General features: G+C 38.3%; 3 protein-coding genes across 15 annotated transcripts in view; all 3 read right to left on the bottom strand.

Annotated features, from left to right (window-relative positions):
- The window catches only part of CADPS2 (calcium dependent secretion activator 2), a 573,575-nt gene that overhangs the window by 394,210 nt on the left and 168,573 nt on the right, over positions 1-10,792 (bottom strand). The window lies entirely within an intron of this gene.
- RNF133 (ring finger protein 133) lies at positions 916-2,324 on the bottom strand. Its single transcript, XM_004386539.2, has one exon. It carries the CDS (start codon positions 2,106-2,108, stop codon positions 981-983), a length of 1,128 nt encoding a protein of 375 aa, XP_004386596.1. The 5' UTR covers positions 2,109-2,324; the 3' UTR covers positions 916-980.
- Positions 4,867-6,027, bottom strand: RNF148 (ring finger protein 148). The gene has a single exon (XM_004391263.3). It carries the CDS (start codon positions 5,773-5,775, stop codon positions 4,867-4,869), a length of 909 nt encoding a protein of 302 aa, XP_004391320.2. The 5' UTR covers positions 5,776-6,027.

The raw sequence follows: 10,792 nt of genomic DNA, 5'->3' as shown, positions 1-10,792 counted from the left end.
CAATGTCATAAAACAGCATGTGTGTTACTGTTACATGAGAAACTATCTGTTCTGTAAGCCTTCACCTGAAGTACAATAAAATATTTAAAAAAAATATATATATAATCCAAAAATGTCATAATAATGTCTAATATTGTGTTACTTATCTCAAGTAATCCACAATATTTTAAAATTTATTTAATGGTAAAATAAGATTGGGTAGTCGGGAGGATCACATGTGAAATCAATAAACCAGGACTAAATAACATTGGAATTCTTTATCATTTAAATATTTCTATGTATGAAGAATATTTAACAATTCTGATAAACAATTTGGTCATTGAAATATGTGCTATTCACTTAAAAGCATATTGGTATTTTACTTTTAGAATTGTTGTCATTATGTGATGCAGACCACGTAAAATGTACTAATTACTTAAATAGAATCGTATCAAGAATAAGGGCAAGAAAATTCTGTACGGCAAAAATTTTCATGCTGAGAATGAAAAAATACAGCACAATGATTCCAAAATTAATGTCATACCATAACTATAATATTAAAAGATAAATTTTACTCTTTGTAGCACATAAAGTATAACTTACATTTTTCAAACCTAATTGATGGTTTCTGTATTATAACTAACATGGAACTATATTAACAATTTTCTTACCAAAACATATATGTCCAATATAGGTATAAAAAACGTTTAGGGAAAAAAGTTTGTCCTTGCTTTTTGCATGTATGAGTACATAGATATATATATACACTCATAGGTGTAACATGCCTGACAAAGAATTAATTTAGCAAAGGTCAAAAATGTTTAAAAATCTTGCTAGGCCTTTTTCTTCTTTCTGTCTTTGAGGCTTGATAAACAATCTAGAGAATTACCAAACTAACAAAAAAGGACACAAAAACCACACTTCAAACAGACAAACTGCTTGTCAGTATTTGGACCTGATTTGACAAACAGGTTTAATCCACTTCCTCAAAGGTCATGCTGTCAAGGTGAAGGATGAACCTCTTCCACTACAGAATTAGGCTGGTTGTCATTCTGGGACCTAGGCTGCTCGTCTACGTGGGTCACTTTATCGGATCTTCTTGCAGGAGGAAGTTCATTATTCACCCCCTGATCATTAGGTGATAGGGTACCAGGCAATTCATATGACATTAGAACTTGCGATGATTCAGCTCCATCTTCAACATCTACTTGAATCCCCGGGGCTTTAAGAATGTCACATTTGCACATGGGGCATGTCCCATGGGCTAGAATCCAAGGGTCAATGCAATTCTTGTGGAAAAAATGTTTACAAGTCAGAACACGAACTGTATCATTAGGCTTATAGAGTTCAAAGCAAACTACGCAGCTATCTCCATTTGGAGTTATTTCCTCATCCCCCTCTTTTAATACCCGGAGTTGGAGCTGGCTAAACGCTTTCTCGAGATCTGTTGTTAATCGCTGCCATCTCCTGTTCTGAATCCTTGCTACCCAAAGTCTTCGAATGTGATAAAAGATGAAATAGGCTAAGGTAGCAGTTGTGACAATAACAAAAGAGACAAAATAATGGTTCATCCAGATGATATGTTTCCTCCCCACCTCAACCACGGCCGTGACGTGAACTCCCTTCTGAATTAAATGGAGAATTTCTGTGCCTTTTAAGTTGCCAATCATCACCACCACGATGTCACTGAACGCCTGATGAGACATGGGAAAAACTTGATTGCCAGTTCCTGGAAAGTTATAGATGATCACACCACTGGCTCCTTTCTCAGCTGCCACCTTAATTTTCTGTGTGAATGTACAGCCTCCCCGTTCAATAAGTGCAAGCCAAGTCTCTGTGCCCTTTGATCGGCTGAAACTGGTATTGGGATTGCATGCATTTTGGGGTTTTCCTTCTGGTGGCACGATAACGCCCGCCACTGTCTTCAAAGTGGAGCTTCTGCCAAATACTCCAGTCTCTCCTAACTCTGACAGCATGCGATTCCCAACATGGAAGGATATGTTCATGTAAGCAGTCCAAACAGCACTGGCCCCACAACAGTTCTGACTGAGAAGCCAAAGAAAACTGAATTTCACAAACCAGGAAGACGCAGCGCTGATTCTCCCAGTGCCAATCTTGAGTAGATTCATTTCTCTCTTCCTCTAGTGACTGAAGAACCAACCCAACCAAAAAAAGGTGGCTTCCACATCTGTTGACAATCAATTTAAAATGATAAAATGAAAAACATGTTCTAGGTGAAAGCAAGTTCCACTGCCCTCCAGCATGTTTTTATAAGTTCTTAAAGATGTCTTATGAGTTTCGGATGTTTTATGAGAGAGAGAGAGAGAAACTTTAGATTGAAAAAAAATCCCAGTCTCACTACTGTATCTCTAGATATGCTTACTGTTGCGTGATGTGATTATGACATAAAAGACAACACAGCCAATTAGATAAGAGCTTCGAGCATGCTGTGAATTTATTGGCTTGAATGTTTTGAATGCTGTTATGGGTGATTTCTATGTTGTTATAAGATGAAGTCAATTACTGAGCTACATATAATGTTAGCAGGTATCACATTAAGTTAAAAATTAAATGTAATTTTCATTTATAAATGTAAAATTCAGACACTGTATGCTTTCCAAAGCCTGAAAGCATATGTTAAGAAAGCCATATAATTATTTTTCTTCACTCATAGTGAAGAAAATATTTTCAACAAAATGGCTTTTAAAAAACAAATGATAATTAAAAAATTAGCACTATGACCAAATGTGAGGTAACAGTGGTGAACTCAGGGGCTAATTTTTTATAATATAAATCATCATTCTAAATGTATTTAATACAAACTTGTTGATAGTTTTTTTTTTAAGTAAGGTGTCTCATTCAATTTATTTGAACCTAACTTTCTCATTCTTACACTGACTATACATATGCGTGACAGCAGTAAAGACAGAAAAAGACTAATGTCCAGAGAAGCTTGTTTCTTTACAGACTCTGACATCTAATCTAACAGTATTTTGAGGGAAGAGCAGGCAGGTGTAGAGGAAATGATTAAATATAGCAATGCTGTTGTTGTTAGCTAGCCTCGAGTCAGCCCCAACTCACGGCAACCCCACGCGTAACAGAACTAAGCATTGCCTGGTCCTGGGCAATCTCCAGGATTGGTTGAAGATCAGGGCCCTTGGGATGCAGAGGGTTTTCATAGGTTAATTTTCAGAAGGAGATCACCAGGCCTTTCTTCCTAATAGCAATATTAGTTTAGCACAATTCATTCTATAAATGTAGCTATTCATTTTAAAAAAGAAAATCTTCAAGCTCCTCACTTAAAGTTAACCACTGACAGCAGGGACTGTTAAAGATCATAAACTGATGCCTTGCAAACAAAATTTTTGCCAAGCTTATCAAGCATCCATGGTGGAAGACCCCACATACACTGTAAGCTCTGCTCACATTTTCAGTACCCTGGCATCAATGGCACAACATGACTTCAGAGCCAAGGAACGACTTGCTAACAAGCATGGCAACCACTGCCGCTGCCATATGCATTCCTGGGAGTATATTTCAGTGGTTCTTTTTTACCAGCTGGGAAACGAAAGCCAAGGATTTTGACCTTAAACATAAATGTCTCTGGCCTCTCATGTGTAGGTATTAAGAGATTCTTTTGCTTGAGTCTCACAGGGACTAAGGGAACTGTACAGCTTATAAAATGTTAAAATTTTAGGGCTAAAACATGATAACTTAAGGGAGCAAAGGGGAAGGGGAAAGGTCCCCATTGGCTGAAAACAAAAGGGCATAGAAAGAAAAGAAAATGTATGTGAAACCTTCAGCTCACAATGGTTGATTTTTCTTTCCGAAAATCTCCCATTTGATTTCTTTTCCACACACTCCCCCCTTTTTTTTAAAGTGTAATACGTAACTGTGTAGACCCACAAAGTGCCATCTGAGTTGGAAATTAATGGTTTAGCATATCATCCATAAAAGGAGATTTTCAATAAAACAACAAAACCCAATTCTTTCAGCCTCTTATTGGTACACAGAGAAAAGAGGCAAAATAAGGCTAAAGATAAAATCTGAAAAAGCAATTGAACACAATTTAAGCTCTGCTCTTTCAGTGCTATCAAAATGCACCCAACAGAGAAACACTTACCACCATTTTGAGAAGAAAAGAGAAGCATTTACTAGGGACACTTCTAGAAGGGAAATGTGCCGACATAGCTGATTCACCATGCTAGGATTCAAACGGCTCTGGCAAACAAAGGTGAATGTTTGTAATGCTGCCCTAAATGAGGCCATATAATATTTTCAAACATTTTTAGTCAAGTCCCCAAAACAACTACCTTCTAAAATAACTATTTAGAACAAATTACCCATCCACTTAGTCAGCAGCTTTGGAAATCACATTTCCTGAAAATTCTGGGTATTAATAAAATTAACTAATCACAGAGAATTAAAATAAGATCTAATGCTAGGAGAAAGCTTATTGATCAGAGATGTAAATTACTAGATACCAAAAACTGAACAAAATATACCAAAAACTGAACAAAAGCAGACGTATTAGTATTTTTAAGAAGAAATTTTAAAGTACTATGACTAATTCTGTGTGACATCAGTGTCATTAAGCACTGTAATTTGAAGATAAAGGCTAATATTGTTTTTAACCTATACTAATGTTCTTATTTGATAAGGGCAAAAATGTATAAGAATTAAAACCAATTAGAAAAACAACAAGTTCAAATAGCTGGGCATGATTCAGAGTTTTATTTTTAAAACACACGAATTTCACTCTCTTTAGTACTTGGGTAGAGAAGATGAAGTCAAATTTTCTCTCTACATAAAGTACTATAAGAGAATTCACCTAATTTTAATCTTTGGAGAAACTTGGTTACATCTTGAGTTTCACCTCTGGATTTCTTAAGTCTTCAGAATGTCACACTTGCACATGGGGCATGTTCTGTTGGCTAAAAGCCAGGGGTCAATGCATGCCTTATGGAAGAAATGTCTGCAATTTAAAACACGCACTACATCTTGGGGTTTGTATATGTCAAAGCAAATAACACAACTGTCTTCATTTGGATCTAGTTCCTTATCACCTTCTTTGAGTACGCGCAGTTGAAGCTGACCAATAGCTTTCTTCACATCTGCCTTTATCTGTCTTCGCCTCCGGGTGGAAGAGTTGGGTACTCTAGGTCTCCAGGCACAGTACAAGAAGAGGTAGGCTACTGTGGCAGCCAGGAAGGTACACAGAGATATGACATAGTGGCTCAGCCAGGGCATGTGCATTCTCCCCACTTCAATTATGATCGTCACATATACTCCTTTCTGAATCAAGTGCAAAAGTTCCATGCCTTTCAAGTTGCCTATCATCACGGCGACTATATTTTCTGTTCCCTGGTGAGACATGGGGAACACTTTGTTGCCAGTACCTGGATAGTTATAGATGATGACCCCATTTGCTCCCTTCTCTGCTGCCACATTGATTTTACGTGTGAAGGTACAGCCTCCTCGTTCAATGAGAGCTAGCCAAGACTCTGCTTGCTCAGGCCTGCTGAAATTGGTCATAGGATTACAAGCATTCTGATTCCATCCTTCAGGAAGTGCCACTGCACCAGACACCCTTTCCAGAGGAGAATGATTCCCGTACACTCCACTCTCTCCTAATTCTGATATAATCCGATTTCCCACCTGAAAAGTTATATTCAGGTGGGCTGTCCAAATGGCTTTTCCTCTTGAGTCAGGAAGGCTAAGTAGTAGAAAGATGCTAAGCCTCAGTAGTCGAGATGAAACAAGATGACTTGAAGGAGTAATTCTAAGTAGGCTCATCCCTCCATTTGCCTATTAACTGACACACATGAAAAACAAAATAACATCAATTGTAAAACAAAGTAAAGAAGCTGACTTCAATTGCTGGCAGCAGATAATTAAAGCATGTTAATGGGAAAGGTCTATGTGGATCAAAGATATCTTGCTCCATCCAGCATTTTTATTTTTGGTAGTTTATCTTTCTTAAAAGGAAACAAAATAACAAGAATTGTGATTAGTACAATGGGATTTCAAAAACATTATGACTTCTTAATGGGGAGATTGTGACATCAGAAGTAGTTAAGCCAATCCAAGAGTTGATATTAGTGCACTGCATACTGAAATCCTATTGGCCAAAAGGCTACTAGTCACTCAATCGTGGTATATAACAATTTGAACAAGCTCTAAAACAATAAATAAGAATTTTTTAAAGCTCTAAGTTTCTCTCCTAGCTCTAGACAGTTTGAAAAAGCTACCTAACCACTTCATACTGTTTGTTTTTCTATCCATAAGGAAAAGACAGAAATTATTCACGTATTAGAGCATGCAGCTGGTCAGTCACCAGCTCTTGCGTATGGTCTCATGCCACCCAATATGCCATTCTGTGGGAAGCAGGAGCAACTCATTGTCACTCTCTTCTACCCTGAAATGCTTATCCCAGACCTAAAGATTCAACACAAGGAAAACATGTATAAACTTATTTTGTTAACCTGATATACTGCCACCTTACAAAGTAAAATCAACTTTATTCATTGAACAGCTGCTGATAATCTACTAAGAGCTACACAAATACTAAGTGTGAGACTTACATTGGAGAAGAAAACAGACAGAACCCTGCTTTTGTTTTATTATCTAGTAAGGGGAGATAGTAAACAAATAAACACTCACAAACATATAACTGCAAATGGTGCTAAGGGGCTATGAAGGAAAAGCACAGAGTACCAAGAGAAAGAATAAATGAGAAAGGGGGCCAAACTTGGATTAGGGGATCATTTTGTTTGAGACTATAAAGATAAATCAAAATTACTTAAAAGTTTAGTATTAAAGAGGTGTTTTTATTCTGCTGAACAATGTGGGTAGGCTGAGGCTAACTGAAACATGCTTACTAAGGTTGGCTGATCCAGTGGTTCAAAAATCTCTGCTCTTCCCATCTTTCCATTCTGCTTCTTTAAAGTATGTTGGGTTGCCCTTTTGTGTTGGCTCCGCTCATGGTCCCAAGGTGGCTACTGTAGTTGTAGGCATCAAATACAGACGTTTAGGGCATAAAGAGATTTTTCTTCTCCAATATCTCTTTTTAAGAGCAAGGATTTTTTTTCCCCCAAAACCCACCAGACTTCCCTCAATGTCTCTTTGGCTAGAATTGCTTCATAAACTCATGCCTAATGGATTCTCTGAAAATCAGAATGTAATCACCATGATTGACTTAGATTAATCAAGATTTGTCCTGTTGTGGAGAACTCCTTCCTTCCCTGGCTGAGCATATGGTCAGAGAAGGGGTGAAGATAATCAGTGTTCTGCCACCAAGGAACAAAGATATGAATCAGACGGTGAGCAGGTGAAGAAAACACTGTGACAGACTAAATGTCCAAAAGAATAATGCTTAAATAATCAGCGCCAACCACAAACATGGAACACTCAAATACTATACACAAGGTAGTGATATGAGCCAGAGTCTACATTAAAGAGGACACAACATGGCCCTGGCCTTAAGAGGTCATTATCTAGGTAAGGAGAAGATAGTTAAATACAAATTAGGTGTATGCATGTATCCTATGGAGCCCTGCTGGTGTAGTGGTTAAGAGCTCGGCTGCTAACCCAAACACCAGTAGTTCAAATCCACCAGCCTCTCCTTGGAAACCCTATAGGGCAGTTCTACTCTGTCCTATAGAGTTGCTATGAGTCAGAATCGACTCAACGGCAACAGGTTTGGATTTCGGTTTTTTGGTATGTATCCTATAACTTCCAGGTTCCAAATTAAAATTTCGAGGAGGTTATAATTTTCATTAAGTTTGAGGGGGAGGACCAACTAATCTCCATCTCTCTGCTATCCCTTGACCTCTCTGTTCGAAATATTCAAACTCCCAGATATCTCTACTGTGATAAGAAAAATAGCTAAATATATTCAACAGCACTACCCTGACAGCAACTCTAAGATGCAGGGAATTCTGAAGAGGGTATAAATTATCCCACAAGTCACAGTATCTAGGACTATGAAATTATGAGATCTCTAGGAATCCACAAACAACTCTTAATTTGCATTTAAGCTTGAAAAAGACAACTGTATAGGTTTTCTGTGAGGAATTAAATGCATCATAATGGGATTTGGGGGGAACAGATACTGCTCTAAGTGGTTTACTGAGAACAACAAAAAAGCAAATAATGCTAACGATAAATATTTTCTGAAAGCAGTATCTTTATTTTTACAATAAAATTTTACTTTAAAATTTTATATTTGATTGCAAATTGGTAAATCCTCATGTACATTAATGTAGTATTCTTTCCTCAACTTCTCACATAATCTCTCATTTCTCCTAAATTACTCCCACATATTCTCAGACATAAATACAACAATTATGCGGAGGGGAAACTCTTTTTTTAAGTATAAATACACTTTCCCCTCTTAGCCTTTCTGAATCTAAGGAAGAGACTTCTGAGTATGCTAAACATGGAATATAATACATTTATGAAATATCAGCTTCTGAATTACCTTGACAGTTACATCATACAACACAGGGACAGGTAACTAAAAAAGCTGGGAGTAAAAAGTGTGGAAATATGAGAGCACAGGTAGAGATCTGTTAACCTGGCAACACATGCAAGTGAATCTGAATTTCTAAAGTAGGTTCCAACCAGGAGATGTGTGTGCAGAGGAAGGTGAGGGAGTAGGAGAAGGGAGAAGCGCAGGCAGGACAGGTACCATCAGAGGGTCTTAATCGAGCTTAAGGTCCTCAGAGGTTCCAGCAGGGGTCAGTTTATGGAGAGGGTCCACACAGGCAGAGTCAGCACTGCAGAGGTAAGGCAGCAGTTAATAGGAATGTGGACTCATGAAGCCCATGTTTCAGGGGTAAAAACTCAATAGCAGAGAGCTGAAGCAGAGAGCTGGGACTCTGAAAGACCAGTTTAAGATGGGACGCAGAGTCAAGTCTTACTGATAAGTGAAGCCAGAAACTTCCCTGGTGGCACAATGGTTAAGCACTCGGCTGCTAACCAAAAAAGTTGGCGGTTCGAACCCACCAGCCACTCCACAAGAGAAAAGACCTGGCGATCTGTGTCCATAAAGATCACAGCCTAGGAAACCCTCTGGAGCAGTTCTACTCTGTCCTATAAGGTCATCATGAGTTGGAATCAACTCAATGGCAATGGATTATCAGTCTGTCCCTATGGCATACGGATCGCAAGATGGCCCCAATTACTTCCCTTCCTCTATCAGTGCTCCTTGCAGTATGACTTAGCAGCTCCTCCCATCACATGGAATGTATTTCTACACCCTGGAATCTGCATGGCCTGCTGACTGCATATCCAACTAAGTTCCAAATAAGTTCCAGTTCCAACTAAGCCTCAGGAGGCCTTCCTCTCTTCTTCATTCTGCTGGAACTCTGCCACCACCACACGAACAATGCCAGCCTGATAGAGGATGAAAAACTACTTGGTGGAGAGCCCAGCTGTCCTAGGCAAGGCCATCCTAGATCAACCTACAGACAAGCAACCCACAAACATATGAGAGCCCAGCCTAGATGAGCAGAGTTGCCTATATGATCCAAAGGTGACCATAAACAATAGTCTATCCAAGACCTGAAGAACTGCGCAGCCAATCCACAGACTCCTGAGCAAAAATAGACTCCTGAGTTTGGCTGCTAACCAAAAGGTCAGCGGTTCGAATCCACCAGCAACTCCCTGGAAATCCTATTGGGCAGTTCTACTCTATCCTATACGGCTGCTACGAGTTGGAATTGATTCAATGGCAACAGGTTTGGTTTTGGTTTTTGAGCATGAATTACTATTATCCAACAAATTATGAACAGCTATCATTTAACTACAGTTGAAATGAGTCTCTAGGGGTGCAAACAGTTAACATGCTTAGCTGCTCACCCAAAGGCTGGAGGCTCAAATGCACTGAGAGGTGGCTCAGAAGAAAAGCCTGGTGATCTACTTCTGAAAAATCAGTCACTGAAAATCCTATGGAGCGTAGTTCTACTCTGACACATATGGGGTCACCATGAGTCAGAGTCAACTCAATGGCAACTGGTAGAGTTGAAATATTAGCAAGCATAGCTTGTAAGAACACTATATTAATCACCTGGAGAACAGATTTATTCCCGTGTACGGCAGTGGGTTTTGTTCTAGTTTACTATCAATCTGTGCCTCACACCTAGTAAACCATCTTGTGTAGATGTGTTTTTGTTGTGATATAAACATAAAAAATTAAATTTGGGGTACTTCAATCTCACCAGTTTACTATGGACTTTTTTCTATAATTGTTTCACCTATGGCCCTTCTTGTTTGATTTTATTAAATTATTTAGAACAGTAAAATATGAAACAGAAGAAGAAATTTACCAAAGAATTTAAAATGCAAAAGTAAGTAAAGTGAGATGTAGAAAATGAAGCTAAAAATTTCAGAAAAATGAAAATAGTTCAAAAAATGTAAGAAGATAGAAACAGTGAATACTATGGCTACTTCAATTTACATGTAGGACCATCACACACGTCTGTCTGTATTTTGGATTAACCCTATCACTCTTCCTCTTGAATTATATGGACTATCAATCACGGACTTAGTTTTCCCACCTGCATAATTCCTGTTTGTATAATCTTCTCAATTAAACAGATACCAACTAGAACAACAAGAACTCGCCTTTAGGTCTTGGCTTAGAACCAGTTTTGTAATGTGGAATATACAAATATTCTGCTTTCTCACATGACCATAACCTCCTTTTTCCCTAAAACCTGAATTAAATTTTGAGCTATTGGTGACATGGATGTTCTTCCTGCAGTTTGAGATGGGATAGTTATATAACAACTAGTGGTGAAACAAGGCT

Source organism: Trichechus manatus, unplaced genomic scaffold, assembly GCF_000243295.1.
Source record: "Trichechus manatus latirostris isolate Lorelei unplaced genomic scaffold, TriManLat1.0 scaffold00167, whole genome shotgun sequence".
In the NCBI taxonomy this organism is placed as follows: Eukaryota; Metazoa; Chordata; class Mammalia; order Sirenia; family Trichechidae; genus Trichechus; species Trichechus manatus.
The sequence above is the reverse complement of the archived record's forward strand: the minus strand, read 5'-3'. Positions and strand labels throughout refer to the sequence as shown.